This window comes from Heteronotia binoei, chromosome 8, assembly GCF_032191835.1.
Source record: "Heteronotia binoei isolate CCM8104 ecotype False Entrance Well chromosome 8, APGP_CSIRO_Hbin_v1, whole genome shotgun sequence".
In the NCBI taxonomy this organism is placed as follows: Eukaryota; Metazoa; Chordata; class Lepidosauria; order Squamata; family Gekkonidae; genus Heteronotia; species Heteronotia binoei.
Genome location: NC_083230.1, coordinates 59,940,659 through 59,957,138, shown reverse-complemented (window position 1 = coordinate 59,957,138; position 16,480 = coordinate 59,940,659). Strand labels below are relative to the sequence as shown.

Genomic DNA, 16,480 nt, shown 5'->3' with positions numbered 1-16,480 from the left:
CTACTTTTGATATACTACTTGATATACAGTACAATTGGTTTTAAGCAAAACATAGGGGTTTTATCTAACAGCAGAAACAATTTGAAGATTTCGGTACAAAAGGTTATCCTCTAGGATTTGTTTGTGTGGAATATGCTGTTTGTACTTCAACATATATAGTTTGGTTCTTCTTTATTGGAGCAATGACCATGTACAAAAAATCAGGCAAGTTATTTTGAGAGGAGGGGATGTTCTGGTGTAAATTGGACCCTTAGATTCCCTTAAGTGAAACCATAGTTTATAGCTATATGTATCTCAGAGCTATATGCATGCAAAGATATACACTAAATTATGAATAATAGTTATAGATTACCCCCTGTGTTTAATGATACAGAAGCACATCTGTGCCATTTGTTACCAGGGGACCAAAGGCAGTATACGTGTGTGCTTTTTCACAAGTGTACCTCCAAGTCCTGGGGTAAGAGGACCTTTTAATTTGTGTTTATATAGATAAAAACCTGAGGCAATACCTTGGGAAAGTATCATGGTAGAAGACAGAGGGAAACAGTACTGAAGTACAGTCTTTAACATACAAAAATAACAGGAATGAGTAGAGAAAAGAATTAAGAAGGCAGCTTGGGAATCATTAAGCTACAAGTAACTGGCTGGGATACAGAATCACTCAAGCATTTGATGAATGAGTTTTCAACAAGATATTCTTATTGGAAGCTGAACTGCTTATGCTAGGGGGTGTCAAGTGTCTGGCCTGCAGGCCAAATCAGCCCACTCAGAACTTTGATCAGGCCCACAGGGCTCTTTCTTCCCCTTTGTCTTTTCAAAGGCTAAAGCAGGAAGCAAAGCTACAAAGAAAATGCGGAGTGGATTTTCCATTCTGGTCTGTGGGCACAGAGAACTGAATGGAAAATCCACTCCATGTTTTCCTTGCAACTTTGTCTGTGCTGCAATGTGCTTCAGTGGAGTGGAGCTCAGTGTAACTTCCCAGCATTCCTATGGCCAGCTGAAGCTTCCTGGAGTTGTGTCCTTGCACATAAAGGGTTGATGCTTTGAGCCAGCTTTGTCTCTGCTCAATGGACATGAGAACTGGTACCTACTGAGTACACTAACTTGGGAACCCACAGCCAAAGGGGGATATTACACTGGGGAGCCATTGCCAATCTGAGTAGATTTGGGGGGGGGGGTGGAAAGAAGCTTGTAATGCCCTACCCTGGCACGTTCATGTTTTCCCAGGCTGAGAGCATTTTATATTTTTAGTTTCTGCTGTGACAGCTGTGTTTTTTCTTAATGTTTTATTTTTAAAATTGCATTGCAAATTCCCACTATTCCCCCACCTTTCCATTTTAAACAAAATATTACAAGAGTTTTAAGCATGTTTGTATTTAAGTTAAAAATATCTTTGTGTTTGTTTGTGTCCTTTATAAAGTTTATATCTCTGCTCTCTGGCAGTACATTTTATGAAATGCATGGTTTGGCCCCACAAAGTCCCATTTATGTCAGATCCGGCCCTCCTAATAAATGAGTTCGACACCCCTGGCTTATGCTGTTCTCCCTCAGGCTAGCCTAGGAAGTGAGAACCCTCCCTCAGTGTTGTTACAAATGTACAATGTCCCCTGAAAAGGAGATGGGGAGGTAGGAGGAGCAAGGTTCTTCTCAGGTAACGCTCAGAGGATAGACAGTGACCTCAAAGGGATGGATATTGTGATAAAATGAGGAGAAGATTAAAGGGCAGAGCAGAAAATTCATACGTAGCCTGATCCAACAGTCTCAGTATTCTCCCTCAGTAGTTGGAAATAGCAAGGGTTGGAATGAGTTTTGTGCTGAGTATCTAGTGACAGAGAAGCAGTTCCAGAGTGAGACTGAACCTAGCTTGGTGACCTCAGCACTTCCTATTGAGACCAAATGCCATTAGCCACAAGCTAGGATCCTTCTTTCCACTGGGCCACTGGGGATTGAAGAATCCAGAGATGTTCAGTGACTGGGTGAATGCTAGAATCTGTGCCCTCATCTAGAAAAATGTTGGAATCCAAGTTGCCATCCGTGAATTTGAAATTTTCTTTGTGGGATACATCTTAGTGATAAAATGGAGGGGATGTGGGTCTGCTAGAAACAATAGGGACACCTGGATGGCAAGTGCAAGGTGGCAAGTACAGTTCATGCCATCAAAGAATGGGCAGGAAGTCGGCATTGAAGGATTTGCTGGAGGCTGCACCCCAAACTCCCCCAACCGTTGGTTCATTGAGTCAATGATTGAATTCACTCCAGAGAGAAAAATATTCTAGTCAGCTTAATGCTGAGGTATTTTTTTATTGACCAAGGAAAAAACCTAATATCAAAAATAATCCAATAGAGCATTAGGCAAACACCCCGAAATAAAAATAAGGAACATTCCTTGTCTGCTCACCAAGCTCTTCAAAAGTGAGTATTTGAAAAGAAGCAAGAAATGGTGGAAAGGACTGTCTACTTATACCTTTCTGCTTACCTAAAGGATTCACTGCAAGATGCCACTCTGAAATGGGGTAGTCTCTGACAAGAACCAGACCCTTCGTCCATACCATAGGTAAGAATTCTTTGTTCAGCAGTGAACTCTTACCTAGATATATAGGGTTTTTTCTATGTTCAGTGAGTATAGTGCCTCAGATACTTATCTCTTAAAGTTTATGCTAGCCTGGAACATGGAGGCCAAGCTAGGAAGGTACATTTGGAGGGCAAAGCTTTACTTTTTACACTTAGGTTGTCAGCAGGAAAGCAGAGACTTGTGGGATAATTGAACCAAGGAATATGTTAGCTATTTTAAAACCTATATACAGGGTTCGTTTTGTAAGAGAAAAGGTGGTGGAACTCATCCAGGGATTATTATGCAGCTGCACCTACTATTCAATGGACAAGGTGAGAAGGAGGAGGTGGAACTGTCAGAAAGGTTCAGGAGCTGTGCTCCTGTGAGCTCCCGCTGAATCTGAGGCCTGCCTATATAACACAAAAGAACAGAAGGGCCCAGGTTCATGTAACCCCAAATTCTGCAATAGTTTTCCCTCTCTGAGACTTGGGCCTTTCTGTCTCATCTCTAGAATTTAGCCCACCCATCCTGCTGCAGCTGGTGCATGGGTATGTTAACAGTGAGAGGCTTGGTTCTCATAGAAGCAGAAATACAAAAAGATAGTGATGGTAGACAGCTCATAATGCAACAAAAACACATTCTCATATATCACTAAGCATAATCCCGCTACTATCAGAACCTTTAGAAATAGAATCATAGAGTTGGAAGGGACCTCCAGGGTCATCTAGTCCAACCCCCTGCACAATGCAGGAAACTCACAAACACCTCCCCCTAAAGTCACAGGATCTTCATTGCTGTCAGATGGCCATCTAGCCTCTGTTTAAAAACCTCCAAGGAAGGAGAGCCCACCACCTCTCAAGGAAACACTTTTGATTTAATTTCAACCCATTGGTTCTGGTCCTACCTTCTGAACATATGAACATATGAAGCTGCCTTATACTGAATCAGACCCTTGGTCCATCAAAGTCAGTATTGTCTTCTCAGACTGGCAGCGGCTCTCCAGGGTCTCAAGCTGAAGTTTTTCACACCTATTTGCCTGGACCCTTTTTTGGAGATGCCACGGATTGAACCTGGGACCTTCTGCTTACCAAGCAGATGCTCTACCACTGAGCCACCGTCCCTCCTTGTTTTCTGGGGCCACAGAAAACAATTCCACACCATCCTCTATATCAGGGGTGGGGAACCTCCATCCTGAGGGCCGCATATCACTTGGTGTGGCCCTTGGGGATTGCTGGACAGATACATAGATTGCCATGTGGCAGCCTCCCTGGGGCCTGGCTGGCCAGCGAGGATCGTGGGGCCCAGCTACGCTGTGCAGCAGCCTCCCCAGCGCCAGGCAGGGATCACAAGGCCCAGATGTACTGTGTGGCAGCCTCCCTGGGGCATTGCTGACCAGCCAGAATTGCTGCAGGGCCTGGAAAAGCTACTGTCACAGTTCAGTTTGCACTTGATTATCCCAGATGGTGTGGCCTAGTATGCTAATGAGTGTGTGACCTGATATGCTAATATTAGGGAATGTGGTCTAAAATGCTACTGAGTCCTGCTGGGCTTTTTCTACAAAAAAGCCCTGGACCTATGCATTTGCCTAGAGCAGCAGGCCGTGTGTATGTGTGTGTGCCAGATTAGTCTCTCCCCACATGACTTCAAATAGAAAAACAATTATTTGCATTAATTTTGCTGGCCTGAATCATTCTCCCCCGGAGGAGCACTGCTTTTTTAGTCGATAATTTTTTATGGCCCGCGAATGATGCCTCCTCTCCAGGCTAAACATCCCCAGCTCCTTCAACCTTTCCTCATAGGACTTGGTCTCCAGACCCCTCACCATCTTCACCATCTCCCTCCTCTGGACCCATTCCGCTTGTCTATATCCATCTTAAAATGTGGTGCCCAAAAGTGAACACAATACTCCAGTTGAGGTCTTACCACAGCAGAGTAAAGTGATACCATCACATCATGTGATCTGAATATTATACTTCTGTTGATACAGCCCAAAATTGCATTTGCCTTTTTAGCCACCGCATCATACTGTTGACTCATGTTCAGTGTATGATCCACTAAGAGAGTCAGTTTGGTGTAGTAGTTAAGTGTGTGGACTCTTATCTGGGAGAACCGGATTTGATTCCCCACTCCTCCACTTGCAGCTGCTGGAATGGCCTTGGGTCAGCCATAGCTCTGGCAGAGGATGCCCTTGAAAGGGCAGCTGCTGTGAGAGCCCTCTCAGCCTCACCCACCTCACAGAGTGTCTGTTATGGGGGAGGAAGGTAAAAGAGATTGTGAGCTGCTCTGAGACTCTTCGGAGTGGAGGGCGGGATATAAATCCAGTATCTTCTTCTAAGACCCCTATATCCTTTTTGCACATACTACTGCTAAGACAAGTCTCCCCCATCCTATAACCATGCGTTGGATTTTCCTACCTAAATGCAGAACTTTATGTGTATCCCTGTTAAAATTCATTTTATTGATTTTAGCCCAGTTTTCCAGCCTGTCAAGGTCATCCTGTATCCTGTTTCTGTCATCTTCTGTGTTTGCAGCCCCAAATGATTCAACCCATCAGGATACATCTGGTAACCAACTCCAGAATTTAAAGCCACATTATGAAATACTTTTAAACTGCATCCTTGAGGTCTTTTAATACTGTTACAGTATGTCCAGAGATATTCACATAAAAACAATACTCCTGGTGTATATAAGCACACACTCCTCCGTGCTGAGCTAGCATTGTGTCTTAATGCCAATCTATTTTGAATTACCATTTTTGCTGCTGAGTTCATTTCTGTTTGTAAATTCTGTATTGCTAATATTGTGAGATTGAAGCTTTAGTTCAGCAGACATTAACCAGCACCTTTTCAAATTCAGCTACCCCCTCATGTAGTAGCAACCACCTAACTGTTGAATGGAAGTGTGTTGGTATCTGATAAGAGGATTTATCATGCCTTCCCTTTTGAGGTGTTGAACAAACTTCCAATATTAGGCATATCAGATGAATGCATCTGATGTTTCTAATTTTGGAAGTTTTGCACATCACATAAAAAGGAAAGGCAGATGGCTTTGTCCATAAATTTGACTAAGTTTCTCGTGAAGTCTGCAATATGAAGAAAATTCTGGAGTGATTTTAGAACAGTGGTCCCCAATCTTTTTGGCACCAGAGACCGGTGACTTGCCCACTGCGGCCCCAGGGCCAGCAGGGTGGGGAAACTGAATTTGCTCTCCCCCCTGTGCCGCCTCACTGCCCCCCCCCCCCGTGGTGCCTCTTCCTCCCTCTGTTTTTACCATGTTAAGCTGGGGAAAGCACCTTCCTGGCTCTTTAAAAGCTCAACCCCACCCCTCCCCCCTGCGGCAGCAGTGGTGAGCAGACCGCTGAACAAGCAGCACTGCTCTTGCCTCTGGAGGCAAGGGTAGCACTGCTTGTTCAGCGGTCACTCGCCGCCGCTGCCACGGTTTCCCCTGTGGATCAGCTGATTGGCAGAAGGGGGTGAGCTTTTAAAGAGCCTGGAAGGCGCTTTCCCTGACTTAACATTGTAAAAACAGAGGGAGGAGGAGGCACCGCGGTGTGGGGGTGGAGAGACTGCAGGGTACCACAGGGGGGACCGAGGCTGGCAGCCTGGTTGCTGATGGGCCACGGACCGGTACTGGTCCAAGGGATGGGGACCGCTGTTTTAAAAGATACATTCTTAATTGTTAATCTTTTAATGTAGTCAAAATGTAGTAAAAAAATAAATGCAGGTTTGGGGGGGTGGGTGGGAAGAAGCAGCTGAAGCAAGAAAAGGGGAGAGGCTGGGGGGGGGGTTGCAAGGAAGGGAAAGAGGAAATCGCAGAAGAGAAAATAGATGCCCCCTGCAAGTCTTCACAGGTCCCCTGCTTGTGTTACATTTTTACTTTTCTTTTCTTTAAAGCTCTAGTTATCTCTTAGCCCATCAGACGCAAACCTTTGCAATATGCAAGGTAGGAGGGGAAGAATTCTGCAATTCTTATCATCCAAAAGTCCAGGGTACGGGTGGAGAGACAGCTTCTTTCAATTATTTTATCTTTTATTTGTACCTTTTCTCCCTGGGTGAGCAGCTTCGTCATTTCTGATAATGCTAGTCATCATTTTGGAAAAGGGATTGTATGTGGTTATTTATTTCATCTCTGCCCCCCATCATTGCTGTTTAGAGCACTAACCATCTGTTGGGTGAGGAGGATATGGTGCATGCAGGCTTCTGCTGTATATGAAGATCAAGAGAGAATACATTTTAATTAAAACACACATGAAAATCCTTGGCACATAGCCAGGAAGTACACAGAAAGATTGGTAGAGCTTCTGGTTTTCACAATGCCAGTGTTTCTTTCTCACATTTATATTTAATTTTTTTCTCCATTTTGAACAAAATTAAATTGTGGTCCTGATGTGTTCCTACAAGTTTTGGTCTTTCCTGTTTTGCAGTTTCACAGTAATAATATCGTTTTAAAGAATATGAATCAAACATGCAAATTAAGATTTTCTCAAAATCCTGGATCTTTTATCATTTATAGAGTTATTAAAATGAACTTCAGAGTGTGCTAAAATCATTAGGAACTAGTAAAATAGAGTGTTAAATAGAATTAGAAAAAATAAAGATTAATTATCCTTCCCCTAGCAATTGTCCCTGTGCAATCTCTGCAAATGAGATTTGCACATGAGATATGGTACTGATGTATGGTACTGATATAGGAAGTTGTCAAGACAGTTATTAGTAGGATGATATAGTAATTTACATAATAAACATATCTGCAAAAATAGACAAGTGGATGTACATGGGTAATCAAAATATTTTCTCTTAATAATTTCTTAGGCATTCAGTTTACATTATCATTTTGATTGGACCAGCTGTACTGTTGCAGCTAGACAGTAAGGTTTCAAAGTAAATGAAATTCTTATTTAAAAGCTTAAAATGAATAGACCCCCACCACTGAGTCTTGAAAGCTACTGGCATAATATAAAGTAAGAGTGTTGTTAAACACCTAGCAGGTCACAATAATTGATGCTAATTTGTGTATTGTAAATTGTGCTGGCTAGAATTATCCTGAAATACACTATTAGCTAGCAGTTTTTGGGCCAGTGTCTTTCAGCCTGTCAGCTAGCTAGTTTGATATTTGTTTTTAGACAGCTTCCGTTTCGCTTACCCTAAATGACTTGCATCTTTTAAAGTTCCAAAATGTTAGGCAATGATGTTTTAGCTGTGGGGAGTTAAGAAGGCATCTACGATACTCTTGTTTTATATGGAGTCATTACATTCTGCCTCAACATTACATTTTGCAAACAAAGTACAAGGTTATGTGTCAGCCGTGCAATAGTGCAAGACAGAACTGTCCCCTGGGTCCTTTTAAACACTTGGATCACTGTACTATTCAGTTCCATCCCTGAAGTTATTTCTACATGGAAAACAAAAATTTAAAATTCTGTCTGGCCAAAGATCTATGCTTCTAGCTTGCAAATCAAGAACTACACAAGTCTGGGCTGCTTGCTTAGCTGGATGATCAGCTTCCATGTAAAGTTTCAAAATATACCTTCAACTTCATGCCCACTTTCCTGCTTCTCATATATTTTGCAGACTAAGATTGCAGCCTAAAGCAATATGTTTAGTTAAAGAACCGAAAATGCAAAGCTGAACTTGATCTTATTAGTACAGAGGAAAAAAATTAAAATCACTGTGGTATTAGAAAAGCTCGTATTTCAAATTATTTCAGTCACTCCTCTGTTTAGCTGGAACATAAACATGAATCATAATGTATGTGTCCCTCCCTAAACTTTTGCCCTATTTTTATATATTCAGATGTTGCCAGAGCCATTGAACTGCTGGAGAAGCTACAAGAATGTGGAGAAGTACCAGGACACAAACTACAGTCACTTAAAAAAGTACTGCAGAGTGAGTTTTGCACAGCTATCAGAGAGGTATGGTAATGAGGCCCTGGTATACTTTGTGGGGGTTGGGGATAGTGCTGCTTTTGACAAGGGTCAAATGAGGAGTGCAAGCCACTGAACAGTCCCCTGTGCTATTTAACTAAGTCAACTTTATCCCATGGATTATCTGTAAGTCATTCATTGGGTTTGATTAAAATCATTGTAGTAGTGAGGACACAATGGGTGTGATCACGGGAGATTTGGCCTGACCTAGCCATGCCTCTCCTCCATATTTAATGTGAACAGTCACACATGCACATCTGCTCCCGAGTCCTACCCATACCTACCTCATTTTAGGATAGACTGGGAGTGGATTAAATAGCTACTGGGAACTTCCTGGTAGCAGATCTCTAAAGCACATGCAGGGTGCATTTCCCAGCTGTCTAAACGGCTGGGGCGCATGATGCACATGCCCCGTACGCGCAGGAGCAGTATGAATGCTCCTCTTGTGTGTGGGTGTGGCCTATGCCACTCCTGGCAGCAGGGTGGGGCCTGTATGACTGCCAGGGTGGGGCCTGTATGACTGCCAAAGAGTATTGGCTTTTTCAAAGCCGGAATACTGTTGCACCAAATTCCCCATGTGATCTCACCCAGTTGTAATGTCACAGTCATGTAATCTTTGGCCGAACAAGATACCTTAAATCAGTTGTTTTGGATACACCACAAAATATTTCTGAATCAGTTTCAGCGCTGTAGTGATTTCTATCCCATTGAACTTTAGAAAGCTTTGTGGAGAAATGCAATTCATTGGTTGTTGTTTGGATAAAGAAATATTAGTTGATTAACTGTATGAGTTTTAGTGATTGACTGAAGGCATAAATTTACATATGACCAAACAAATTAAAGACAAAGGTATACATTCTTTTAAGATCACACCTGCTTACTTTGTAATGGGCAACATCTTAGAAGAGGGACTGCCTTCTGAACCAATTATGCACTTTTAAAAAATTCATTTTTAAATGAGTTCTGTGGGCTCAATTAGGGAAGGCATCATAGATCAAACAACAAACATCCCAAACCTAAGACCCACCCAGCAAGTGTATATTGCTGATGCTGGCACCACTCATTGATATCCTGTGCAGAGGGGAGATATGTAACAAAAACATTGACCAATTTCACACTAGACCTTTGGTCCTGGTTTAGCCCTGTCCCCAAGCTGACATTCTACACTAAAATCATAGAATCACAGAGTCATAGAGTTGGTTTCTCTGATTCTAGTGTAGAATGTCAGTTTGGAACAGGGCTAAACCAGGATTAAAGGTCTAGTGCAAAACTGGTCATCTTTTGGTCAAGTATGGAGAGCACAGCAGGAGTTCATAGCTACCATGACTCAAGAGCAGTGTGTCAGCAGCTCCCCCATGACAGGAGGATTTACAGCCAACTTGCTTACCCTGATGTAGCCAATAGCTATGCCTTTGATGTCAGGGCACTGCACCCATCCCTAAATTATATCTAGGGAACACAGCCTCCTGTACTGTAAAGAGCATGGTGGGGTGACCATGAGGAACTTTAGAATGAACATATTCCAGTTAGTTTTGTGAATGTGGGCTTAACTCCCTGTCTACAATGTAGTCCCTTTTAGTCATGTACACACGCTGGGAAGGAAACACAAAGCCATTCCAGCCTCAACTTTCAATTACTTCTGTAGGTTACTCAGTAGAGGAAATCCTAATAGAATGTGCAAGATCTCTGCCACAGTTAGGGTTCATCATAGGCTGCACAAAGCTCAGGAGCACCAGCCTTTTGCCAGACAAGGGAAATGAGGGTATGACGTTCCAACCTAGGATCAGCATAGGGGTAGTACATAAACACCTAGTTTCTTTAAACGAAACTAAGTCCTTAGGGCCAGATGAACTACTTCCAATGGTTCTAAAAGAGCTTGCAGATGTAATTTCTGAACTTCTGGCTATTATTTTTGAGAATTCTTGGAGAACAAGAGAGGTGCCGGAAGATTGGAGGTGAACAAATGTTGTCCCCCATCTTCAAGAAGGGGAAAAAGGAGGATCTGGGTAACTACCGACCCATCAGCTTGACATCTATCCCTGGTAAAGTTTTAGAAGAAATCATCAAACAGTCAGTCCTGGAACATTTAAAAATGATGGCTGTGATTACTAAGAGCCAGCATGGGTTTCTCAAGAACAAGTCATGTCAGACTAACCTGATCTCTTTTTTTGAGAAAGTGACTGCCTTTCTGAATCAGGGAATGTCGTAGTCATCGTTTATCTTGATTTCAGTAAGGCTTTTGATAAGGTTCCACATACTATCCTTGTTGACAAGTTGGTAAAATGTGGTTTAGATCCTGTTAACATTAGGTGGATCTGTAACTGGTTGACAGAATGCACCCAAAGAGTGTTTGTGAATGGGTCCTCATCCTCTTGGAGAGGAGTGACAAGTGGAGTGCCTCAAGGATCTGTCCTGGGACCTGTTTTGTTCAACATCTTTATAAATGATTTGGATGAAGGTATAGAGGGAATACTTATTAAATTTGCCGATTATGCTAAATTGGGAGGGGTTGCAAATACAGTAGAAGACAGAAACAGGATACAGGATGACCTTGACAGGTTGGAAAACTGGGCTAAAACCAATGAAATAAATTTTAACAGGGATACATGTAAAGTTCTGCATTTAGGTAGGAAAAATCCAATGCATGGTTATAGGATGGGAGAAACTTGGCTTAGCAGTAATATGTGTGAAAAGGATCTAGGGGTCTTAGTGGACCATATGCTGCTATTTAAGAAGGATATAGACAGTGTGATGTGGTGGCTAAAAAGGGAAATACAATTTTGGGCTGTATCAACAGAAGTATATTGTCCAGATCATGTGAAGTGATGGTATCGCTTTACTCTGCTCTGGTAAGACCTCACCTGGAGTATTGTGTTCAGTTTTGGGCACCACATTTTAAGAAGGATATAGACAAGTTGAAATGGGTCCAAAGGTGGGTGACGAAGATGGTGAGGGGTCTGGAGACCAAGTCCTATGAAGAAAGGTTGAAGGATCTGGGCATGTTTATCCTGGAGAGGAGGCGGCTGAGAGGTGATATGATCACCATCTTCAAGTACTTGAAGGGCTGTCTGTGTTTTCTGTGGCCCCGGAAGGTAAGACCAGAACCAGTGGGTTGAAATTAAATCAAAAGAGTTTCCGGCTCAACATCAGGAAGAACTTCCTGACCTTTAGAGTGGTTCCTCAGTGGAAAAGGCTTCCTCAGTAGGTGGTGGGCTCTCCTTCCTTGGAGGATTTTAAACAGAGGCTAGATGGCCATCTGACAGCAATGATCCTGTGAATTTAGGGGGAGGTATTTGTGAGTTTCCTGCATTGTTCAGCGGGTTGGACTAGATGATCCTTCCAACTCTATGTTTCTATATAGGTTGGACTTCAGGAAAGCAAATTTTGAGAAACTTAAAGTTATGCTAGGTAGAATCCCATGGCCAGAAATACTGAAGGAGAAGGGAGTTCAAGAGGGGTGGGAGTTTCTTAAAAGCACAATATAGAAGGCATAATTACATATGATTCATATGAGAAGAAAAAATGGCAGGAGCATAAAGAAGCTAGGGTAGCTCCATAAACCACATTGTAAGGACTTGAGAAGTAAAAAAGACTCATTTAGGACATGGATACAAATGGATACAGATTTAGGAAATTAATACAAACAAATAACGGTGCAGAGAGAAATTTGTAGGGAGAAAGGAAAGCTAAAGTTCAGTATGAGCTTAGGCTAGCAAGAGATGCTAAAAAAACAACATAAAAGGTTCTTTTCTTATGTTCAAAGTAAGAAAAAGAGCTTGGGTGCATGGTAGGCCTCTTATGGGGACAGGATAGTAAAATTGTAACAGATGATGAAAAGATGGCAGAACTGCTCAAATCCTGCTTTTCCTCAATCTTCTCTTGTAAGGGGAATGGTGCTCAACCTGGCAGAAACAGAACACCTGATGAAGGAAGGGTGTTGTCGCCTAGAATCAATACAGGAGTAGTACGTAAATACCTAGTTTCTTTAACTGAAACTTAGTCCTTGGACCAGATTAACTGCATCCAAGGGTACTAAAAACCTTGTGGATGTAATTTCTAAGCCTATGGCCGTTATTTTTCAGAATTCTTGGCAAACAGTTGAGGTGCTAGAAGATTGGAGGTGAGCAAATGTCCCCGTCTTCAAGAAGGTGGGGGGGAGAATCCAAGTAACTACCAACCTATCAGTTTGGCGTCTACACCTCGAAAAGTTTTAGAACAAATAATCAGTACTTCAGCATTTAGAAAGGACAGCTGTGATTACCAAGTTACTGGGTTTTTCAAGAACACGTCAAGTCAGACTAACCTTATCACTTTTTTTGAGAAAGTTGCTATCTTGCTGGATCAGAGGAATGCTGTAGACATAATTTATCTTGATATCAGTGAGGTTTTTGATAAGGTTCCACATAATATTCTTGTTGACAAGTTGGTAAAATGCGGTTTGGATCCTATTATTAAGAACATAAGAGAAGCCATGCTAGATCAGGCCAATGGCCCATCCAGTCCAACACTCTGTGTCACAAAGTGGCAAAAAAATTATGTGTATATATATATATATATATATATATATGTATATATATATATATATATATATATATATATATATATATATATATATATATACACACACACACACACACACTCTGTGCCTAATAGCCACTGATGGACTTCTGCTCCATATTTTTATCTAAACCCCTCTTGAAGGTGGCTATGCTTGTGACCGCCACCACCTCCTGTGGCAGTGAATTCCACATGTTAATCACCCTTTGGGTGAAGAAGTACTTCCTTTTATCTGTTTTAACCTGTCTGCTCAGCAATTTCATCGAATGCCCACAAGTTCTTGTATTTTGAGAAAGGGAGAAAAGTACTTCTTTCTCTACTTTCTCCATCCCATGCATTATCTTGTAAACCTCTATCATGTCACCCCGCAGTCGACGTTTCTCCAAGCTAAAGAGTCCCAAGCGTTTCAACCTTTCTTCATAGGGAAAGTGTTCCAGCCCTTTAATCATTCTAGTTGCCCTTTTCTGGACTTTCTCCAATGCTATAATATTCTTTTTGAGGTGCGGCGACCAGAACTGCACACAGTACTCCAAATGAGACCGCACCATCGATTTATTCAGGGCATTATGATACTGGCTGATTTGTTTTCAATTCCCTTCCTAATAATTCCCAGCATGGCGTTGGCCTTTTTTATTGCAAACGCACACTGTCTTGACATTTTCAGTGAGTTATCTACCACGACCCCAAGATCTCTCTCTTGGTCAGTCTTTGCCAGTTCACATCCCATCAACTTGTATTTGTAGCTGGGATTCTTGGCCCCAATGTGCATTACTTTGCACTTGGCCACATTGAACCGCATCTGCCACGTTGACGCCCACTCACCCAGCCTCAACAGATCCCTTTGGAGCTCCTCACAATCCTCTCTGGTTCTCACCACCCTGAAGAATTTAGTGTCATCCGCAAACTTGGCCACTTCACTGCTCACTCTCAACTCTAAATCATTTATGAACAAGTTAAAGAGCATGGGACCCAATACTGAGCCCTGCGGCACCCCACTGCTTACCGTCCTCTACTGCGAAGACTGCCCATTTATACTCACTCTCTGCTTCCTATTACTCAGCCAGTTTTTGATCCACAAGAGGACCTGTCCTTTTACTCCATGACTCTCAAGCTTTCTAAGGAGCCTTTGATGAGGAACTTTATCAAAAGCTTTCTGGAAGTCAAGGTAAACAACATCTATCGGGTCTCCTTTGTCCACATGTTTGTTCACCCCCTCAAAGAAATGTAACAGGTTAGTGAGGCAAGATCTTCCCTTGCAGAACCCATGCTGAGTCTTCCTTAATAACCCGTGTTCATCAATGTGCCTACTCATTCTGTCCTTGATAATGCTTTCTACCAACTTTCCCGGTATTGAAGTCAGACCGACTGGCCTGTAATTTCCCGGATCTCCTCTGGAACCCTTTTTAAAGATGGGGGTGACATTTGCTACCTTCCAGTCCTCAGGAACGGAGGCAGTTTTCAATGAAAGATTACAGATTTTTGTTAGAAGATCCACACATTCAACTTTGAGTTCTTTCAGAACTCTCGGATGTATGCCATCCGGACCTGGTGACTCATTAGTTTTTAATTTGTCTGCTCACCCCACCTCCAACCCTTCCCTCCCTATCCTTCTGATATATGCAGGAATCACCGTGTCCCACTGATTCTCCTAATTCCACCAAGTTTCTGAAATTTCCACAATGTCTATGTTTTCTCCCAACACTAAACATTCCAATTCACCAATTTTACTTCGAACACTTCTAGCATTTGCATACAAACATCTATAATTTCCCAGGCAAGCTAGGCCCGCCACCTTCCTCCTGCCCCCTCGAGACTCTGGCAGACAGTCCATACTGTTTGTCACCATCACAGTGGACAACTCTGATCCATTACCCGGTAGAAAAATAGCAGCCAACCCTTCATCTCTTTGAGACGAGTCCTCCCAAACCAGAGACATTTCATCTCCTGTCGGCTTTCCCCCAAGTTTTAGTTTAAAAACTGCTCTGCCACCTTTTTGATTTTAAGCGCCAGCAGCTTGGTTCCATCCGGGGACAAGTGGAGACCGTCTCTTTCGTATAGCTCCCGCTTGTTCCAGAAAGCATCCTAGTGCCTAACAAACTTAAACCCTTCCTCCTTACACCATCGTCTCATTTACACATTGAGACTTCTAATTTGTGCCTGTCTCTCCTGCCCTGCACGTGGAACAGGTAGCACTTCCGAGAAGGCTACCTTGGAGGTCCTGGCCTTAAGTCTCCCGCCTAGCAGCCTAAATTTTTCCTCCAGGACCTTACGACTGCATTTCCCCACATCGTTGGTGCCAACATGCACCACGACCACAGGCTCCTCCCCAGCACTGTCTTATCAGCCTATCTACTACACGCGTAATGTCCGCTAACTTTGCACCAGGCAGGCAAGTCACCATACAGTCAGTACGCGGTTTCGCCATCCAGCTGTCTACTTGCCTAAGGATTCAATCACCAACTACCAACCCCCCCTCCCCCCCTGCCCAGGGATGGTTCCTTGGTGCGAAAGGATTCCCACTCACCAACCGAAGAAGAGGTCCCTTCTGAGGGCACATTCCCCTTATTCTCAGCACGGTGCCCTGTTCCCTCTCGACCCTCACGCTGTCTGGCAGCAACGGGGCTGCTACGTTCAGAGCAGGGCTCACCTAATACACCCCCGAGAGTCTTCCCCAAGTGCCTAACTGACCGTCTCTGCTTCTCCAGGGCAGTCACCTCGGCCTCAAGGGTACGAACTCATTCCCTGAGGACCAGGAGCTCCTTGCATCGAGCACACACCCAAGACTTCTGTCCTTTGGGCAGATAGTCATACATGTGACACTCAGTGCAAAACACTGGAAAGCCCCCAACCCCCTGCTGGCATTCTATCTTCATTATATATATATATATATATATATATATATATATATATATATATATATTAAGATATACAGTCCTCTTTAAATGCTGTTTGTTTAAGTGGCTCCTCTTCTGGAGGATCAACTTACCTTATTGGGAAAACAAGGAAATCAGGGATCTGGGTTCCTGGTCCTTAGGGAGCCCCCAGGCGAAGAGCCACAGGCCAAGAGCTCTTTAGCTCGTGCCCTTCGGCTCGCGTCTTTGGCAAGGTGCAGCTTAAAATGCAAAGAGGGTGGAGCAGAGGCACTCCTAAGCAATCAGCAGCAATCACTCTCAATCTCTTTCACCTTTAGCCCATTCAACCAAACAAAGAGCAGTTCCCCAGCTATCACAACTCAGAATTTTAGGCAGCCCCACAAACCTCAGAATGAAGTCTTTCAAAACTCAGAAATTCTCAGCAACTTCTCCAGCTGTCTCAGCTATCAGAGCTGCTCTGCTCTGTTCTGCTCCTCTCAGACCTCTGTGAGATGTGCTCAGCCTTTGGCAAGGCGCAGCTTAAAATGCAAAGAGGGTGGAGCGGAGTCAGACCTAAGCAATCAGCAGCAATCACTC

General features: G+C 43.2%; 1 protein-coding gene across 3 annotated transcripts in view; it reads left to right on the top strand.

Moving 5' to 3' along the window:
• LIN7A (lin-7 homolog A, crumbs cell polarity complex component) overlaps positions 1–16,480 on the top strand; it is a 97,223-nt gene that overhangs the window by 21,348 nt on the left and 59,395 nt on the right. For 2 of the 3 annotated variants that reach the window (XM_060244566.1, XM_060244565.1), the window contains exon 2: positions 8,344–8,462. In XM_060244566.1, the coding sequence (XP_060100549.1) occupies positions 8,344–8,462 (119 nt within the window). The remainder of the gene's footprint in view (positions 1–8,343; positions 8,463–16,480) is intronic. The other variant, XM_060244567.1, reaches the window with a different exon arrangement.